The sequence below is a fragment of the Rattus rattus genome, chromosome 6 (genome assembly GCF_011064425.1).
Source record: "Rattus rattus isolate New Zealand chromosome 6, Rrattus_CSIRO_v1, whole genome shotgun sequence".
Taxonomy (NCBI): domain Eukaryota; kingdom Metazoa; phylum Chordata; class Mammalia; order Rodentia; family Muridae; genus Rattus; species Rattus rattus.
In genome coordinates, this window is record NC_046159.1 from 114561792 (window position 1) to 114583030 (window position 21239).

Below are 21239 nucleotides of genomic sequence, written 5' to 3' on the forward strand. Positions count from 1 at the left end.
CCTGGACCTGCCACATTCCAGATAACCACAATCTCAGAAGTTCTATCAGTCAGTGAGCCTTGTAAGAATCTTTCGGTGGTGTTCCATGCATTTAATCCCCGCACTCGGGAGGCAGAGGCAGATGAATCTCCAGTGAGGCCAGCCTGGTCTGCAGGGTATGTTCCAGGACAGCCAGGCAACACAGAAAAAAATCCTGTCTCAAAAAGACAACATCGTGGTCATCATCGTCATAGTAGTAGTAGTAGTAGTAGTAGTAGTAGAGGTAGGAGGAGGAGTGGTAGTGGTAGTAGTGGTAGGAAGAAGAAAAGTGGTGGTGGTGGTCGTGGTAGGAGGAAGAGTGGTAGTAGTAGTGGTCGTGGTAGTAGTAGTAGTGGTAGGAGGAAGAGTGGTAGCGGTAGTAGTAGTAGTGGTCGTGGTAGTAGTAGTAGTGGTAGGAGGAAGAGTGGTAGCAGTAGTAGTAGTGGTAGGAGGAAGAGTGGTAGCAGTAGTAGTAGTAGTGGTCGTGGTAGTAGTAGTAGTGGTAGGAGGAAGAGTGGTAGCGGTAGTAGTAGTAGTGGTCATGGTAGTAGTAGGAGTAGGAGTAGTGGTAATAGTGGTAGTAGTAATAGTGGTAGGAGGAGGAGGAGTGGGCAGTGGTAGTAGTAATAGTAGTAGTCGTAGTAGTAATCTCTGACATACATGTGGCTTCTTCTGGCCATAGTCTGTAGCCACATAACAAGTTTCAGGCCAGCCTACCTAACTTAAACTCTAACTCAAAATAAAATAACTGTTAAAGCACTTGCTTAGTTTGCATAAATCCTAACCTTTAATCCCTCTACTGGAAGAGAAAAAGATTTTTAAAAACATGCGTGAAGATTACAAAATGCTATGAAAACACATCATTAATTGAAACAGAATATAAAATATAATTATAGCCATACAAAAATCATTTTATAAGAAATATTAGTAAAAACTACATAAAAAGTTACCAGCTTACAGTAAGGTGTTTATTGGTGATTTCTTTGGTTATTGTTAAAATTTTTGTAAATGCTCTATAATGCTAATCACATCAACTTTCATATAAAAATGAATTTAATTTTTAAATAGCATATATATACATATATATAATCATACCTTTCATTCACAGTATAATTAAAGCTTTGTTTTTTCTAGTGTACATTTCAGAATTAAACTTTCACAGTCACCTCTGGCAAGCAGGGATCCTGAGTTGAAAGAGTTAAGAAAAAAGAGAAAACATCAAGTGGTATCCCTTCTTTATTAGTATCATCATATCTTTCTTGAGTTTCTCTTCCTATTAAATTATCTTTATGGAGAGAAAACTGTATCCCCTGAGAGTATCCTTCAAGGAACACAGCACAATGTCTAAGTGATTATAAATGGTCTCTGTCCACAGAAGGAAACAGCTTGACTGTTGCTTTAGTGATCAAGAGATTGTCCTGGATCAGCTACATTACTAAGAACCCAGGAGTGCAAGGCAAATTATTGTGCTAATTCGCTGAGACAAGAATTATACTACCAAATTCCAGAAGATAAAGGGGGCTGTAAAGAACTTGTTAAGATTTATAACCCCACATAAAGAGTGAACAGAGTAATTCAAATCAGGTTCAAAGTGATTCTAAACCCAAATCTACTACTCAAAATTTATATGGGGAACAGAGGAAGACAAAGTAGCTGATTTTCCTCATACACTTTCTTTTCATAAAAAAGAAAAGAAAGAAAGGTTCCACTTTCAAAAGTCAACAGGACTTCAGCTTTTGGATCTATAGTTCAGTGGATCCTGGACCTTTTTGTTTTGCAGACTGGTAAGGTCTGAGAAGGAAGAGGTTGATGGTTGTGATGAGTTGGAGTCAGCAACCTGAATTCTTTCTCTTAAGAAACCACACCAGTAGTAATCCTGTCCTCCATGAGTTCATCAGAGAAACAGACGCAAGTGAGGCAGAGGCTGGCGGAGTAGCACTGCGTTTCACCTCCTCTGATGAATTAGTTGACAGGGTCACGACTGTTGAACCAGGTGCTTACATTGTAACCTGCCCATAAATGAACTGCTTTCCTAGAAAATGTGCTTGAAATAATAAGCTTACTATTCATTTGCACACTTGTGCCTATATAATTAGAAAAAGAATAAACTTTGATTTAAATGCCATTGAAACATTCAAGTAAGAGAACAGAGTGCACTGCTTTATTCTCTTAGACCTGGCTTCCAACCAAAGTGTAGCAAAGAAGGTAAGAGGTTCCTATTTATGTTGTGACATAATGTTGATTTATAATGTCTCTCAGAGGAACTCAGAGGAGCGTGTGAAATCCATCTGCTCCATAATACCCTACTTAAAAGGACACAATTCCCTTTAAAGTCAATTATGTCACAGCTGAATGCTTTGATGACCTGCTAGAGCTATCAGACACAGTGTTATTACTGAACTAGAGGAAACGGAAACCCCCGAGGGGCCACTGGCCTCTGTCATATCTCTACAGTCAGCCCCCTCATAGCCCTCATAACAGTGACATAGAAAATTCTCTGCCATGGTGGCTAGGTCAGCATCTGACGCTCTTCCCTTCACTACGAATTCTCCATCTGCAGAGGCCTCTATGTGGTAACTCGCAGGGTTCAAGTGGAGGTAATGAGCTGCTTTCCATGTCTTCCGTGCACACCTCCCATTGTTCTTGCAAAGATGACGACTGCACACTTCAGCTGCTCTGGTCACATTGATTACGTAGCTACCAAAATCAGAGTTCACAAAGTGGTTCACCTTTGTACAGTTCTCCTGGAAAGGTTAAAAAAAAAAAAAAAAAAAGCTGGATTAGAGGTTTTAGAACCAGAGGCAGCTCTTTAGAATGAACTGAAAGGATGACTTTGTCCTACCAAAAGTAGGTAAACTCTTGAATTCTGCAGTAACCCAAAGGTCTCAGAGCGGAAATGAGAAAGGCCCTAGAGGCAGAGGTTACAGTCAAAGTAGCTGAAGCAGCAAGCTAGACTGATCAACACGTAGGTCCTTGCCTTTCTTCAAGTCATACATTGTTTCCTTCCTTCCTTCCCTCCCTCCCTCCTTCCTTCCTTCCTTTCTTTTCCTAGCTGTCAAGGTAATGAGTAGTGTGAGATAGAAAGGAACAGACACAAAGCAGAATCCACATCAGAGCAGATGCTCCAGGCTGTTTCTTAGAAATTAGTTGCTGGGTTGGGGATTTAGCTCAGTGGTGGAGCGCTTGCCTACGAAGCGCAAGGCCCTGGGTTCGGTCCCCAGTTCCAAAAAAGAAAGAAAGAAAGAAATTAGTTGTTGTTGGTTTTGTTTTGCTTTGTTTTTTTTTGCTTTGTTTTGTTTTTCTGGTCATGTTAGAATCTGAGCTGTCACATTTGCTGATTTATTGTAGACCTCCCACCTATAGCATTCTGGACTTCTCTGTTAAGTATAATCAAACATAACCTGTTGTAGGTTCTACATTCCTACATACTACTAGACCCAGGAAAGCTAATAACACTAGATCATTCGTGTGTGTGTGTGTGTGTGTGTGTGTGTGTGTGTGTGTGTGTGTGTTCTAGTATATGTTCTACATAGAGGTTGCCTTGATTACATATGTTATTTCCTGACAAAGCTCCACAAGTCTGCAGTTGAACCTCTGGCTCTCCGTATAAATCCCCACAGATGTGTGCGATAGCTATTCTTCATTGTCAACTTGACTACATCTGGAATTAAATAAAACCCAGGTGACTGGGCCTACACCTATGGGAGGGTTTTTTGGTTTTTTTTGTTTTTGTTTTGTGTTTGTATTTCTAATTAGATCATTTGAATTGGGAACCCACTTCTAACCTGAATCTTTGAAATGGGAAGGTCCACCTCTCATCCAGACCACATCTGCTGGCAGCTTAAATAAAGGACATGAAAGAAGGGAGCAAGCTGTCACTTTGCCTGCTTGGTCTCACTCTCACTAGCAAGTCCATTCTGTTCCTGACCTTAGGCCCTGCTTCTTCAGGATTCTGACACATACTGAAGACAAGCTGAGGCATTCAGTCTCCTGAACTGATCAACTACTGGATTCTTGAACCTTCTGTTGGTAGACAGCCTTTGGTGAACCTCAGTGTATGGACATACATATGTATATATGCCTATATGTGTGTATGTATATATATATATATATATTCTATGAATATATGTATATATTAATTAGTATATTATATGACCATACATTGATTTTAATAAGTTCTGTTGCTCTAGAGTCTAGAGATCTAGAGAGCCCAGCTGGCTTCTCTATAGGGAAAAAAAAATACTTTCAATGGGACCGTTTAAAAGTTATCTGTTTCTGCTTCCCCAGATAGGATACAACCTATTTCATGTAGTGGTCCAATGCAATAGATCTTGTCTCAGAAAAATCTGTGGTGATCAATATCAGTTCTACTACTAACTAGTCTGGTTAGCTGTCACCCTGCTTGATTTCCCCTTGTCTCCTTGTCTATGAATGAGTAGTCATTAGCTTTCATGACCATGATGTGAGCGGATCCAAAGCAAACAAAACGGAAAACCTTACTCTCTTAGCATATGATAAATAGTAAAGAAATATTTGTGTCATGATCTCTATCTTTTCAAAGTTAATATTTTTAGACAGATCTAGGTACTAGGCACAGGTTTTAAGTTTTATCCCAAATCTGGCTTCCTTTGGGAATAATGAGAGCTTTGATTAGAGTAATCTCTACAGAAAACAGAACAATCTACCCTAAGGTACTGACTTACCACAGATGAAGTTAAATTCATGTCTCCCCAAACAACAATGCCTGCAGCTCCCAACGCAGCACTTTCTCCTATGGTACTAATTAGATCTTGCTGGATGGGAGAGAACAGAGTTGATCAGTCATTGGAAGATAAATCACTAGGAATTACAATTATAGATTGAGATAAAATGATCCCTAGATATCACCCCCTGCTTTCTTAGAGGAACATAAATGTCAAACTGATGCTCGGAATCATATTCTCGGACCACAACAGTATGTGTGTGTGTGTGTGTCTGTGTGTCTGTGTGTGTGTGTCTGTGTGTGTCTGTGTGTGTGTGTGTGTGTGTGTGTGTGTGTGTCTGTGTGTGTGTGTCTGTGTGTGTGTGTGTGTGTGTGTGTGTGTGTGTCTGTGTGTGTGTGTGTGTGTGTGTGTGTGTGTCTGTGTGCTGTGTGTGTGTGTGCTGTGTGTGTGTGTGTGTGTGTGTGTGTGTCTGTGTGTGTGTGTATGTGTGTCTGTGTGTGTCTGTGTGTGTATGTGTGTGTATGTGTGTGTGTGTGTGTGTGTGTGTGTGTGTGTGTGTGTGTATGTGTGTCTGTGTGTGTGTATGTGTGTCTGTGTGCTGTGTGTGTGTGTGTGTGTGTGTCTGTGTGTGTGTGTGTGTGTGTGTGTATGTGTGTGTGTGTGTGTGTGTGTGTGTGTGTGTCTGTGTGTCTGTGTGTGTGTGTGTGTGTGTGTGTGTGTGTCTGTGTGTGTATGTGTGTGTGTGTGTGTGTGTGTGTGTGTGTCTCTGTGTGTGTGTGTGTGTGTGTGTGTGTGTGTGTGTGTGTGTGTGTGTGTGTGTGTGTGTAGCCTTGGCTGCTCTGGAACTCACTATATAAATAAGGCTAAACTCAGACTTATAAGTGATCATCCTGCCTTTGCTTGCCTCTGAGTACCTGGATTAAGAATGCATGCCTGGCTAATATGAATATTTTTAAAGAAAAAAATATTACACTTTAATAGGCAGGCTATTGTTTTTAATTTAATAGGCAGGATATAGAAATAGTCACCAAAAGTTTTTTCTTTAAACTTGATTGGGGACAGTTGCTCACAAGCAAATATATAAATGCCTACACAGAATCTAAAGACTTTTCTTTTCCAGAAAGAAGTCTTTTAGCTTCCTTCTGTCACTTACCTCTGCGGGGTATCATGAGCACAGTCACTCAGGTGGCTTCTTGTCCTTTTGAATCCAAGCCAGGCAAATGTACAGTGCTTAATGTGCTCTGATTTTTTCAGCCTTTATATTTGGCCCCTGACACTATATTTTATTTTAAAGTACTGGATATAATGGGGCTTATCTAAGACTCATCTGGCAATGACAAACCTACAAGGGTTTCTCCAAATATGGTTAAGATAAAGGATTTCGAGTTTTCAGTAGGAGGAATTTGTGTTTTATCATTTAAAGACTACCTTAGTGCCTAAACACGACTGTGGACCTATGAAATATAAGAGAGTTGGGTATAGAAATTAGTTAGAGAGAAATACAAGCAAAGAGAGCAAACTCTTTTACTTTGGCCCCTGACACTTCTCCAGTATATCAAACAAATGAACAATTTACAATGTTCATCTGTACACAGATATTTACAGACATTTTTTCCTGGAGATTTTTGAAACGTGAAGAGGGAGTTAAGTTGAAACTAATTTACCTTTGTGGTTCATATCCACTTCTATTCTCCATGACCCATATCATCTGACAGCACACAGAACAGGAAGGGGAGGTTCTTTGGGGCTCAATTGAGATAACGTACATTAAAAGGCTTTGAAAATTGTCAACAGTCTGGTAAATACGAGCAGAAGAGGAATCACCCATAGTGCCCAGTTTGCAGACTGCAAGTACATCTGTTGACTCAAAGATGTAAGAAAAATGCAGACCACTGACACGATACAGCCTTGAGACTAGCAAGATGATAGTCACACACTGTGCTCAGAAGGAAGTCTCCCAGTCTTCCTGGGATTAAGGAGACATTATCAAAGGAGAGACCGGCCATAGAATTTACATCTCGTACTTATGTCATTGATTTACATTCACTAAATATGGAAGTTACAGATTTATGTGATGCTAGTCATACTTTCTAAGGTTACATTAGTTTAAGTATGACAGTCTTTTAGTGCCATTATGAGAAGGGGTTTACTAGGACAGATTGAAGACATAGCAAGTTTTCAAGCACATCTTCACCAAAGATGAGGCAGTAATTTTTTTTAAAAAGTGATTGTCATATTGATTTACTGTAATCTGGCAGAGATCAAGTTGATAACAGACCAGGTATAGTCTGGGGATCAGAACAGCAAAGACACTAGAGAAATGCCTTTGGGAGTCTAAAAGGACCACCTAAGAGTTGGAGCCTCATGGATAGCAAGAAGAAAGGAACAAAGTGGTTGTAGCCAAAATGGACCCCTGGGTCCCAGTATGGCCTCTGGCCTCTGGGCTTTACTGCTCACGATCCTCAGAATCAAATCACTGTTTCAGAAATGGATAAGTACTTTGGTTGTAGGACAAAGAGAACGAAACCATTCTGGCATTAATCAGAAAACTTCCTCCATCCATGCTAGCTAGTTTCAAATAGTGCCAAGATGCCAAGCAGGCTACTGGTAGAAAAAAAGACATCAATGGCCTCACCTATCATAGTGGTAGGTAATACTGTTGCAATACCACCCACCAAAACAAGATCCACCCAGTGGTACGATAATGTCTTATCTGTTAGACAGGTAACCAGCCACTTTGCGCTTAGATTTGCAGCCCACTCCACAGGAGGGAATTCATATCTAGGAATGAGATCCTGGACAGAGGCCTAGGACTGGTTAGGCCATAGGCCTTAGAGAGAAGCCTACGACTGCACTTTTGCTGAGCGGTCATATTGCCAAGCTGTCTGTAATCACTTGTATTTATTATATCCTATTGTTAACTCCAGTCAAGGAGTTAAGAATAAGTTAACAAATAAGAACAAGTTAAGTTAAGATTCAAACAAATTCACAATTGTTTCCGTGTAAAGAATAAGAGTTTATGAGTGTCGGACATTATGTCAATCCTCCACACACTCTACCATTCTAAGGTTTAGGAAACATCGTGGATATGGGGGCAGAGAGGAAGCCAGAGCTCGTAGGTGAGGAGGAGTGCTTTGAAACACTGCCTTCTCTATACAGTATGGCTACTGCACTCGTGAACTCACAGAAGCTATGGTTTCTTGAACAAGATCAAGCTATTTAAAATTCTAGTCTTACAGGGGGTAGAGAACCCATGTGACCCCACTCCTACTTGAGAAACTATTGGTGGTTGTTGGAGAGATAGGGAATCATTTGTCTTTGAGGCTGTAGCTACTAGAAAGTGGCTAATGATCCCTTAGATGGTTCCATACTCATATACAAGCAGATAGCGAGAGACCAGTTCTTGGTTTCATACTCCATCGTAGAGAACCTGACCTAAGGTTGACCTCTCTAGCACCAATTTCCAGGTTACTCCCCAACAAACTTGTGTCTCCAGGTTACAACCCTGCCCCTGGCATTTTACTTCCTAACAACCACCAATCAAGAGGAAAGCAGAAGTTAAGTTTATGGTTTGGCTCCCAGCACCAGCCAATTATTTTAAAGGGCAACACAACTCCATAAGAGCTCCCCCACCCCCACCCAATCAGATGTGTGCCAGGCTAGAAACCCCCTCGCTTGCTTGCCATTTCCTGTAACACCTTGTCCTACTGAGAGCTCATCCTCAGGTCCTGCAGCGTCACAGATGGAGGCGTGGGTGGCCTAAACTCAAGCTAGTGCGATTGCATTGGGATTGACTCCTGGGTGGTCTTTTGGGGCTCGCAAACGGGCTCTACCATAACACTAACTGGACTGTGTGTGCTATTAAAAAGGAAACTTGAAATGAGAAGGACATGTATTGAAAGGAAGACCAGGGAGAGTTTGAGGGGCAAAGTGCAGGGTGGATATAATCAATTTACATTGTGTATATGTAAGGGGGCAAAGGAAGTAAAGGGTAGGAGGATGCCTTAGAGGAATCGTTTTTCATACTTGGTTTTTGGTCCCTGGTGTTTACCAGAGCTTATATTAGAAAGTAGTGTACTAGTGGGATATATAATGAAGTAACAGAGTCAATATGGAACTTACTTTGTATGATAACAGAAAACTAATTGCTTACAGAAAAACATTTAAATCTTCAGCCACAGAAATACACTTCATCGTTTTTATAGAGCATGACATCACATTCTGTCTAGACTGAATTTATATGTTGGCAGTGTGGGCCATCTTCCCAGTGAAATGAGGTATCACTGCCTCTGTATTGTTCTCTGAAGCTATGACTGCTGCCTGAGACTCTTAGATAGCCCATGGTCAAGTTCAAGGCTTTGATGCTTGTTTTAAAATGATAGCTATTCCACCTGTATTTCTGAAGATATTCAAATTTTCACATACCTTTCCTTATTTGATTTTTATCATTCTTCTGTTAGATCAGTGGGGTAGATGGTCCCCACCCGTACTCCGTGGTTGTTTTGTTTTGTTTTGTTGGTCGGGGTGGTTTGTTTTTTGTTTTCATTTGTTTTGTTATTGTTGATAACCAAGAAGCTGAGTTCTGGGAAGGTTAAAAGATGTGCTACCCAATCCTCACTGTATGGGTGCATGCATTCTGAAAGGCAGACATATTGCAGAAAAAAAATGGAAACCCTTCATAGTCATTCAGAGTTTGGAATAAATGAGCATCAGATATTTTTAAAACCTATGAGTAGATTATTTTTTATGATTGGTTGAGTACAGTGGTGTGCATGCTAATGTTTTAAATGCTGGAACACAGCTCCCCTTTCAGAATGAGATGAGGCCCAAATTCTGATGATGCTTTCCTGGGAAGGAAGAGTACGATTTCTGAGCTGTCACTATTAAAAAAAGGTTATCTGAGCCTTGTGCAATGTGCAGAATGCACACTGTGCCTTTCAATTTTAGAGTTCTTTTTTCAAAAATAAATGAATTCTCACTAAACAGACATTATTGACCTAAATATATGAATATATGTATGTATGTATTATGTATGTATGTGTATATATGTAAAGTTAAAATATACTTTCTGGTATATATAACATATATAGAATAATATATAAGCATATGTAAGTATGTTTTCCAATTCCAGAGTCATGGTGGTTCTGTAAAAATTGAGATAGCATTTCCAAACCTCCCAGAAGTGACCTCTTGCCATTCTTGATTCAATTTTCACAGCTCATTTTGGAGGTTAGTGTGAGTTTCAGACAGAAGGGAAGACTAAGTCCACACTGCTCTACCAGATTTCCATTAGCAGATCAGAGAAGTAATTGTATCTAAGATGGTTCAGTCTACAGGCTTACATATGTTCTTTATATTTAGAATGTCTTTCATTCTACTTTTACATGTATGGCCAAACAGTCCCATATTAAAACATCCTCTCTAACTTTTTAACCTGCTCACTATAAACTATTTTAATAATCTCCCACAATAACCAGTCATAGGGAATTCAGTAGCTGCTAGCACCATAGGCTAGTTTTTTCTACCTCGGTGTGTCCTATAAAAAGGAATGCTAATAAGAAACATAAAAAATGGCCTGGAAAGATGGCTCAGTGGTTAAGGGCACTGACTGCTCTTCCAGAGGTCCTGAGTTCAAATCCCAGCAACCACATGGTGGCTCACAACCATCTGGAATGAGATCTGATGCCCTCTTCTGGTGTGTCTGAAGGCAGTGACAGTGTACTCACATACATAAAGTAAATTAAAAAAAAAAAAGAAACATAAAAAATTTACTTTCCACAAAGGGAGAGTCTAAGCAGATCAGTAGTTTAGAAAGATGCTAGCAAATCAAAACAACCCTGAGATTTCACCTCACACCAGTGAGAATGGCTAAGATCAAAAACTCAGGTGACAGCAAATGCTGGCGAGGATGTGGAGAAAGAGGAACACTCCTCCATTGTTGGTGGGATTGCAGACTGGTACAACCATTCTGGAAATCAGTCTGGAGGTTCCTCAGAAAATTGGACATTGATCTGCCTGAGGATCCAGCTATACCCTCTTGGGCATATACCCAAAAGATGCCCCAACATATAAAAAGACACGTGCTCCACTATGTTCATCGCAGCCTTATTTATAATAGCCAGAAGCTGGAAAGAACCCAGATGCCCTTCAACAGAGGAATGGATACAGAAAATGTGGTACATCTACACAATGGAATATTACTCAGCTATCAAAAAACAACGAGTTTATGAAATTTGTAGGCAAATGGTTGGAACTGGAAAATATCATCCTGAGTGAGCTAACCCAATCACAGAAAGACATACATGGTATGCACTCACTGATAAGTGGCTATTAGCCCAAATGCTTGAATTACCCTAGTTGCCTAGAACAAATGAAACTCAAGACGGATGATCAAAATGTGAAGGCTTCACTCCTTCTTTAAAAGGGGAACAAGAATACCCTTGGCAGGGAAGAGAGAGGCAAAGATTAAAACAGAGACTGAAGGAACATCCATTCAGAGCCTGCCCCACATGTGGCCCATATATATACAGCCACCCAATTAGACAAGATGGATGAAGCAAAGAAGTGCGGAAGTGTAGATCGCTCCTGAGAGACACAGCCAGAATACAGCAAATACAGAGGCGAATGTCAGCAGCAAACCACTGAACTGAGAATAGGACCCCCGTTGAAGGAATCAGAGAAAGAACTGAAGAGCTTGAAGGGGCTTGAGACCCCATATGTACAACAATGCCAAGCAACCAGAGCTTCCAGGGACTAAGCCACTACCTAAAGACTATACATGGACTGACCCTGGACTCTGACCTCATAGGTAGCAATGAATAGCCTAGTAAGAGCACCAGTGGAAGGGGAAGCCCTGGGTCCTGCTAAGACTGAACCCCAGTGAACTAGACTGTTGCGGGGAGGGCGGCAATGGGGGAGGGTCGGGAGGGGAACACCCATAAGGAAGGGGAGGGGGAGGGGATGTTTGCCCGAAACCGGGAAAGGGAATAACACTCGAAATGTATATAAGAAATATTCAAGTTAATAAAAAAAAAAAAAAGAAAGATGCTAGCTTTACACTAATAGTGTTCTTCAAAGGGCAAAATTAACAAAGAAATGCTTTGTTTTAGATACAGAAGAAGTCCTCCACTAAGGGGCAAGGACAGTCTTACCTTAGAAAGGAAAAGCAAAGGTTCCTCTTTGTAGCCCAGCCGTGTGTAGACGAATACCGGCAGAGCATAATCATGTGATGTCATGGTAGAGATCCTCAGTGATTCACGCACCCGAAATTGTGAGAAGTGCAAAGTATTTTCACTGTCTGCAAAGGATTTCCTAATACTAACAGCAGGATACAGGGCAGTACTGCTGTTCCAGAGCCAAGAGAGGTCATTGTTCCTCAAAACTTCCTCTTCTGGGCATGACCCGGTATAGTTTGTAGCATAAACATTGTAATTGTGGCAGTCAGGATACAAGTAATAACCCCAAAAGCCCTTGGGTCTGCTCTTAATTCCCAATTTGATAGTTTCCTCCATGAAAGCTTTGGCACTTTTCTCAAAAGTTGCTTTGGCTAAATATTCAATATCAGCAGCGGATATGTTCTCTTTCATATCAGAAATAAGAGTTCTTGACTTCTGTCTGTAGATATCCTTGGTGTTCCAGTTCCGGGCCCACTGTGGGCGCCAATATTCCCAGTCTATAACAGCAAGTCCACTGAAATTTTCAGAAGGGATGTAATAATTAATATCCTGGTAAGCCTTTTCCAGGTGTACCTGTAAGCTTGTGTTTTGGGGAAGACCACCATTGATGGGTTCCCCTTCTGATGTATACCATGGGTAAGATCCCAATTTGTTGGCATAAAATATAACAACATTTTGCCTCCTGTCTTTGAGCCGAGGGCTTCCAACCATCTGAAACACTTTTAAGTTCACTGCCAAATTATATTTTATCAAACACAGGTCTGTTGGAGCATTCCAAGCAGCTATAAAGGGTTTCCTTTGGTAAACTGGAAGTCGAGCAGGTTTTAGGGATGAGATAGACTTCAGGATAAAAAATATGAGCAACCCTGATGTAAGATGTACTGGTTGAACAACACAGCGTCTTAATTGTCCTTCAGACAATAGTTGCATGATAAGATAGAAACTTACACTACCTCTTCTTCAACGTAATCCAAAAGGCCTGTGGAGAAATTTAGTTTTCCATTAGTGGTTACTCCTAAGAGGAGGGATGCTGTGACTGCTTATTTATATTTTCAAAGAACGATTTACTTTAAAATTATAACAATTCTGATGAATGAACTGAGATGTAAAATCAAGTGTCATGATCAAGTTTCTACTCAGGGATAAGCAAAAGAATTCAGAAAGTGCCTAGCAGCTACAAAACCTTTATATCCATAATAAAGTATGAAGAAGATGTGAGGTCCGTGATGAAAAACAGATGTGAAATAATACTTACAATCACGTTGGAAAACTTGCCAATATGAGGCATTACAACTTAAAACACTTTAATTGCTTTCTTATAACAATTATATAACAATCTGTGATTGCACTTTTATTTCCCAAAAGAGGAAACTAAGACAGAAATGGAGAGCTCTGATTGATGTCCCATCACGTGAAAGATGAGGCCATACAAGAAAATGCTATAGGAAATGCTTGGATAGGTTAGACGAGTGACTACCTTGGCTGTGAGGGATGTAAGAAGGAAACTGAGGTCGGTGACAAGGAACACGTCAGTGGAGGTGCACTCAGGATGAATGGGTACCAGATGGAGAGTTGTCATGTTTCCCTTTCGGTCTTCTGGGAGAAACTGCAGAAGAACTACTTTTAGGTAGCTACAGAAAAGACCTTATTGGTGTGAAGTGTTCTGTTGTACCAGGGAAATGGTATGCCTTATGCTTTAAGTATGCCATCGTGATGTTAAGACTTGTAGCAGACATTTGCTGATGAAGGGCCGAGGGAAAAGATTCCTTTCCAGTTCCTTTGTGGTGAATTCTGCAGTGAAATGTGGAGTGAAATAAATATTGGGTAGCTTCATGGGTTACCTAGAATTTCTATTCACATTAGTATGCTAGACCTGAAAAATACTATGAGTTTTGGTTGGTGACCTCTGGTGGTTAAAATGATAGTTGCATACAATAACTGAAATTCTCCTAAGTCAGAAGAGGTTTCATAGGAAGATCCTCTATCAGAGTTTCTGGTTTGAAGTAAAATCTACCGTATGTGAACAGAAAAGTTCTGTACCAAGAGAACAATGTAGGCATAAAACAGCAGAATCATGGACATTAAACGCTCACCAAAACGCTCACCAAATCCAGTTCTAAACAAAGAAAGGTGTGTGTGTGTGTGTGTGTGTGTGTGTGTGTGAATGTGTATGTGTATGCAAGTGCTCTTGCCTGCTCATAAATATGTGAAGACCAGAGGTCAATGCCCAGTATCTTGCTTTATTGCTGTCTCAATTTTTAATACAGTAAGCACTTCTTTCTGAACCTTAAACCCATTTATTCATCTAGGTTGCTGGCTAGTGACCTTTAGGATTCTACCCATCTACATTCCCCCAGTGCTGGGGTTACAGGTGAGCTCCACGGCATCTGCTTTTATGTAATCGTTGGGGATCCAAACTCAGGTTCTCATACTTCTGCAACAAGCACTTTTCTCACGGGACCATCTCCCCCGACTCCTGTCCTCAGTGCTGGAATTTTATCACCATTATCAACACCACTGCTTAGACTCATTGAATCCCAAGATCTCAGCTCAAAAGCTTGAGTAGGATGTATCTAGGCAGTTCTATCGAGGTCCAAATCAGCATCAAAGCTCTACTGAAAGCTGGGGAAGCATTTGGACTTTGGGGCTTACTTGGTGAAACAATATTTAAGAAGTCCTAAAGTAAAGTGAAACATTCAAATGTCATTTTTAATTAAGTATTTTCTTTCATTGGATAGATCTCTACAGCCTGAAGATGAATAACACTACTCTACCTACTAGCATACAACTGAATTTTGCTTCAAGCTTCCTCAGGTCCCCTTCCCCTCACCCCATCCATGCATCCACAGCCCCTGCTTCTGAGCCCTGCTCTACCTCAACCAGTAGAAGTGCAGATCACTGCCTGACTTCCGCACCTAATCATAATCATCCCATATCAACCTGCCTTTGCTTTCTGGCCTCCCCATGCTCCTCTCATGAAAGTCTATTTCTTTAAATGCGTCTTTAATTGGAGGAATTGAGGGAGATTTGATAACATGTTGACAGAATGGATGGGTGAGGAGTTTAACCTGGATTTGCCCCTAAATTCTATCATCTGTTTCTCTCTGCTCAGGAGCCGGGTTTATGTGGGAACATAGAACCGTCTCTGAAGACATTTTGGAGGCCTTTAAACAAAAGAAAAGGAAGTAGGTTTTTTTTTTTTTTTTTTTTCTATTTTTCGGAGCTGGGGACCGAACCCAGGGCCTTGCGTTTGCTAGGCAAGCGCTCTACCACTGAGCTAAATCCCCAACCGGAAGTAGGTTTCTTGTCAGCTCTCTTCACCCCATAGAGAAAGGCATGCTCATGAAGGCTTCTTTACTACTATCCTGTGATTTTTGGCTTCACAGTTCCAATGTTGCCCACTGAAAGATGAACACTACAAAGGCCACAGAAAGGTGAAATGTGTTTCCAGGAACCCCTCCAGCCCCCACGATCTTACCTCTTTGGTTTACTCTTCCAGATAGTGAAGACGGCGGCGAGTAGGTGGCCCTTGGGTGGAGTCTGCCACATACAGACAGGGGTCAGCGAAGAAGCCACTCTCCTCTATTCCTCTCAGCAGAAAAGTTGTGATAAACTATGTTTAAAACCTAAAATGAGTAAACCAACACTCAGAAGCTGTTGAAACCATGGAGCCTGACTTTAGATGGGGTAATTTCACAGGCTAGCAAAGATAGGCTAGTTCATTGTCAAGCCACGATAAAAGTGAGTCAGTGTAAGGGCCCCTTTAAATCGCGTTCAAGCAAGGGAGGTGTTGGTGTCAGGGTTGCAATGCACGAATTCCAAACACATCTGTCTCAGAGGAACAAATGACTACAGAGATGGTTCTGCTCTTGTGGTCTTCTGTTTATTTGCTTGTTTGCAGTCTTAGGAATGAAACCCGAAGTCTTGCGCATAACCACTCTTCATTACTCACACATTTACTCCCTCTGGGTACATTCCCCCTCCCCACTCTTAGACTCTCTCAAGTCACCCAACCAAAGTTGAAGTCCTACAGATAGCTCTCTCTGACATCCTTTTACCTGTGGTGCCTGGAGATATAAACACTCTGTTTCTTGCATAAGCAATAAGCCCCCTTAATTGAGTACTAGTATGGCCTGATGGTCTTCGAATCTCTGGACCCTTAGCATTCATTCAAGCATATTTCAGTAAGACAAACTGAGCCTAGTTCTGGAAGGATCAGGATGACTATAAAGTACTTCCTGTGATGACCCCAAAAGACTGTTGATTCAAAGTGTTATGAGTAACAATATTGTGGTGTTTTTAACAATCGCCACATTTTGGGGGCGGGGGGGAAGGATGTGTTTTAATGAATAAAGATATTTACATATCCAGATAATTTTTGTTCATTTTAGTTTACAATATGGCTTCAGGTAGAGCATATTTTCACTGCTCATAAATTCTAACCTTTAAAGTTAATTTTACTCTCAAAAATTTTGTTCAGAGGAAGTAGATATTCTTGCACAGAACAATTCAATATATTTTTGTTTAGCTCAGCATTGCTAGTAATACTGAGAATTAGGAAAAACATATAAGCATCTAGTACATAGTGTTATTAGTTAATCATCTGTATATAGCAAAACATTTTCTTTTTATGTTTCTAATTTTTGAAAAATACAAAGAACATATAAAATTTACTAATCAGTAAAAGTAAGTTGTTTGCAGTTTGGACAAAGTATACCACTAGTTGTCACCTATAGCTTCACTTTAAAGGCAAACTAATCTTTACTATATTAATCCTGCCAATCCATGAGCTTGGGAGATCTTTCCATCTTCTGAGATTTTCTTCAATTTCTTTCTTCAGAGGCTTGAAGTTCTTTTTTTTCCGTTTTTTCTTTATTAGCTTGAGTATTTCTTATTTACATTTTGAATGTTATTCCCTTTCCCGGTTTTTGGGCCAACATCCCCCTAACGTCTCCAACCTGAATATATGTATTTTCTTCTTTGGTTCTGATGAGAAACAAATTCAGCACCTTGTACATGTCCATGGAAAACAGCACTCTATCCCTGAACTATATCTCTACCTTTGTTTACTTTTTCTTGGTTGTGTTTAAATTTTGTATTATTTTTGTTTGGGAGACTAGATCTTTCTTTGCACTAAGGCTGACCTTGACCTGTAATCTTCCTGTCATAGTCTTCCAAGTGCTGGAATTAAATTATTCCTTAGTCTTGACGATAGCTCAATTTTTTCCTTTTTTTATTCATGCATCAAGGACAGTGCATATTAAGATTAAAGAAATTACCCAGCAAAAATTTTAAAACTCATACTCTCCTGACATCATCATAATACATTGCAGAAGAAATCTAATGCTCTAATTTATAACCCTTCTTTTTCTTTTACATGATGTTGAGATTTAATTTTCAAACACCTTTTTAAGATGTCAAGGGAAATTAATAAAGGTTGACAGAGATATCCTAGAGTTCCCAGTCCCTTGGAGATCCAACAGATGTGATTTTACTTCCAAACTCTCAAAGAAAGTATAGTTCACTGTGGTGTTTTCCTAAACATTATAAAATACATAAATATTTATCAAGCTGAAAAGCAGATTGAAGCTGGTGATCTCAAAGCTGCATTGGCAATTCTGCAGTAGTAAGTACTAGGTTACAATCCAGTAACAGTCACTGGAGCAACAGCCTATAAGAAGCATGCTTTTTCCTTATGAATCCTTTCCCTTTTAAATGTCATAACTCAATGAGCTGGGTTTCTGCCTGCTAGGGAAAAAAAAAGGTAGGTAGGTAGATAGATGAGTGATAGATAGATAGATAGATAGATAGATAGATAGATAGATAGATAGATAGATAGATAGATAGATAGATTCTCAATGGGTTTTTCTCATAATGTTTAATTAAAAATTTAGCACCAATTGTATTGCAATACAATCCATTTTATTATCGTGTCTCTTGAAGGCCCGTAATTTACAAGTATGTCCAGAATTTTCTATAAGTCTGTTTCACAACATAATCAAGGAACATCAGTATGCCTTCTTTTTGAACAAATTTTAGAACTACTGTGATATCTAGGTTCTATAAAACACCTTCCTTTCTATTCTTCTCAAATAAGCTTTAACTTTGTAAGTATATAATACTGACCATTTCCGTGTCTCCTGTTACAAAGCTATTTCCTCTGGATGGAAACCTTCCCTCATAGAGGGGGTGTTGGTACTCACAGGGCTCCAAACATTCACAGGAAATTCGTAAGAAGTGCCAAGCCACTCCACAAAGCTCTGTAATTCCCAAATAGCTGCGGCGGAGGACACCTCTTGGTGGCGAGCATTCATACAACTTGCAAGAGGAACTGGTTGTACAGCTCTTGTGAGTAATCACCTATCACCTGGAGGCTGAGCCTCCATGGCGAGCATTTCCTGTGAAGTGGGAAGGAAGCTTCTCAGTGATGGGCAGCCACCCAAGAGCCATTCACGTTCCAGAAAGTCACTCCGTACCTATGTTCTCACAAGCATCCCTGATAAACTCACTGGTTGATGAAAGCCAGATTTGGGTGGGAACCCGTCTTTGCTATGTCGGTGTTCTCTATTTGGAATAAATAACAACGTTTCTATCCATCTTCTCAGGAAAATTCACATAATACTAGTAAATGGAAACTTCACTATTTTTCAGTATAAGTCATACTTCTTTGTGAAGCAGAACCATTTTGGGTTTTTTTGTTTGTTTGTTTGTTTGTTTTTTAAGAAATGCCATCTAAGAGAGGATATAAACTCTAATTCTCTAGCACAAATATATGGAGTCCTGCTCACTCATTCATTGCCTCCCTGAAATCCCGTGTCACACTCCCTGCTTGAGTTTCCTCAGGGACAACTTTCTTACCCTGCACAGTCATCTCACTGAATTGAACAGACTCTGGGCATCTTACAGCTATGCTCTGGTCTCCCACATGTAACCGATGTATGCCTGACCGTACAGCGTTCTCTGACTTTATAACCACCTTCTAATTGAAACATCTCTGTCAGCCTTCAGTACACTTGATGGTAAGTTATCAAGTTCATTAAAGCTACCTAATCTGAAAAGGCTTTGGTACCTAAACAAAGGGTTAATGAAATAATCCTTGTACTACGTACTTTTCTTAGTTCTTTTATTTTTTTAAGGTTTATATCTTGAGGGACTAGTTACATAGTATTTCATCTTTGTCTAAGGTCCTGGACATAGACTTTCAGCATCCTTTCTGGATAAATGAGAAACCCCAATATGGCAAGTAAATGTGGCAAGCAGTGTATGCTATCTTATAACCAGGGAATTAAACCCCTGACCAAATAGCAAACAGTTAACTAAGTATTAATTTGTGTCCATTTTTTAAAGGTCATCGGATAACTGGATCTCTACCTTAGGCTTGGTACATATACAATAGTAAAGAAAGCGAGTTTCTATATTAGTTGTAGAGTCATACGTTAATCATCGATGCAAAGGAAATGTCCTTTCAAACAAATGAGCTTTGACTTTTTACAATAGGTTTTTATTTCCCCAAGATTACAAATTGCACTCTGGATAGTTACAAGCCTTGCAACTTGAAAACAAATAAACTGCCAGGTGGGTGGGTGGTGCACACCTTTAATCTCAGCACTTGGGAGACAGATGATCTCAGTGAATTGGTTCAAGGCCAGCCCGGTCTACAGAGTGAGTTTCAGGACAACCAACGTTACACAGAGAAACCCTATCTTGAAACAAAACAAAACAAAAGTAGTAAAGTAATTCAGAATTATAATTCCCCCATGCAATGTAAGAGAATCTTCTCACACGGGGAAGAAATAGAGAAACGTTCCAAGCACCAGTTCTGGGCTGCATTGACATTACCATAAGTGGTTTTGAAATACCTATGCAAAGACAGGAGGTGTCCAGACTGGAGTAGCCAGTTCGTGACACACCAAAATACTCTACCAAAGAAACATTGCCTCATGTGTTCTTGTCATTCTATTTCATGAAAGAATTTAGAAAATATCTTACCAACTAGGAAGAGGGGTCACATAAACATGCTCACATACATATATTTTTCTAAAAAAGATGAGACAAAAGTACAGAAGTACAAACTGGTTCGAGAAAAACAGTCAGTGATTATTCTCTACTCAGTCGCTTTCAGAGTGGTTGGATAAAATTTAAACCTATTTTTATGATAGAAACATCTATTTTCTGACGCCTTTCAACATTACATGTTTCCTAAGAACTGTAACATTTGCTATAAACAGCAGCCCTCCAGTATTAATCATTGTGATAGATCAATAATTACAGAATAGATTACAAGACATTACTAAAGATTATGAAAGGTATTTTATTGAATAAATGCACTGCTACTGTAATGGAAATTGTTAGCATGAGGAATTTTTTACCACTAATTATTATAAAATGATTCAAGTGTGTAGCACTCCAATAAACCTGCATCACAGCTGTTTACCAGGCCTGCTTTGTGGAACACCGTTTACCACCTCAGAACTTACAGCCATAATGCATGCTACAAAATCCTGCTTTTCAGAGAAACTCTAAACATAAAAGAGAAGTAACCCAGCTTGACTAAACACAAAAGTGAGAATATTTTCAAATATAAATACATAGTGGATAAAAATTACTAAATTTAATTTACAACTACCAGGGACAAACACATTTTCTAAGATCCTGGATTCCCAAAAGTAGTCCATATTTAAGAAGGTACTTCAGTTAAACAATAAAGGTTAGCTAAAAGAAGAAAATGGAATATTCGAGGAAGTGAAGATTAGTTTCTTTCTAGCTGTTGTAAGAAGACATTTTGAAAAACAATCTTTAAAATTTTTTTTCAGACAGAGCATAAAGTATAGTTTACCTTTGCTTTTGTTTGCCTGCTGGTCCTTTATTCACCTGCTCCAGAGCAGTGGCTGGAGCGGCCAGGATGTCCCAGCGCTCCCGGAAGCCTGTCATTACAGGGCTGACTCAGTCCTCCAAGCTAAACAAGAGGCTTCCATTAAATCTCTTTATAATCAAAGTCAGGCTCCCTTCAAACTATCTTGGTATAAATGAGCATTGCTTTCTTGAAATATCCAATTTAGATTCGCTGACCTGAGCAGGGAGAAAAGACAACTGATTGGGATTCCAATGGGAAGCAGTCAAGAGGACCGTGTGGGGAAGATTTCCAGAAGGAAGAGCAAAGGGGGTCAAAGGCTTTGTGCTTATTTTAACAAACAGACCCTCATGTGCTGGCCTCAACAACAGAATCACTGACCTCAGCGGGGCATTCCATATCATCCTGAGAAAATGACCGAATCAACCAGAACTGGCGACTCAAGGTGATGAGTTGAGCGGGTATTTGTAATGATATGCCATTCTCTGCTCC

The 21239-nt window shown here is 40.0% G+C and overlaps 1 protein-coding gene across 1 annotated transcript; it reads right to left on the minus strand.

Annotated features, from left to right (window-relative positions):
• Positions 1-785: 785 nt before the first annotated feature.
• Positions 786-20780, minus strand: LOC116902924 (hyaluronidase-4). Its single transcript, XM_032905248.1, has 5 exons — positions 20733-20780; positions 15375-15522; positions 11873-12875; positions 4722-4811; positions 786-2762 (listed from the first exon to the last, which is right to left on the minus strand). Exons 3-5 carry the CDS (start codon positions 12824-12826, stop codon positions 2361-2363), a joined length of 1446 nt encoding a protein of 481 aa, XP_032761139.1. The 5' UTR covers positions 12827-12875; positions 15375-15522; positions 20733-20780; the 3' UTR covers positions 786-2360.
• Positions 20781-21239: the final 459 nt, after the last annotated feature.

Coding starts and splice junctions, on each gene's coding strand:
- LOC116902924 (XM_032905248.1), bottom strand. CDS start 12,826: ATGCAACTATTGTCTGAAGGACAATTAAGACGCTGTGTTGTTCAACCA. Junction 4,812..11,872: donor CTTTGCTTTTCCTTTCTAAG/GTAAGACTGTCC, acceptor TCTCCCATCCAG/CAAGATCTAATTAGTACCAT. Junction 2,763..4,721: donor TGAATTTAACTTCATCTGTG/GTAAGTCAGTAC, acceptor TAACCTTTCCAG/GAGAACTGTACAAAGGTGAA.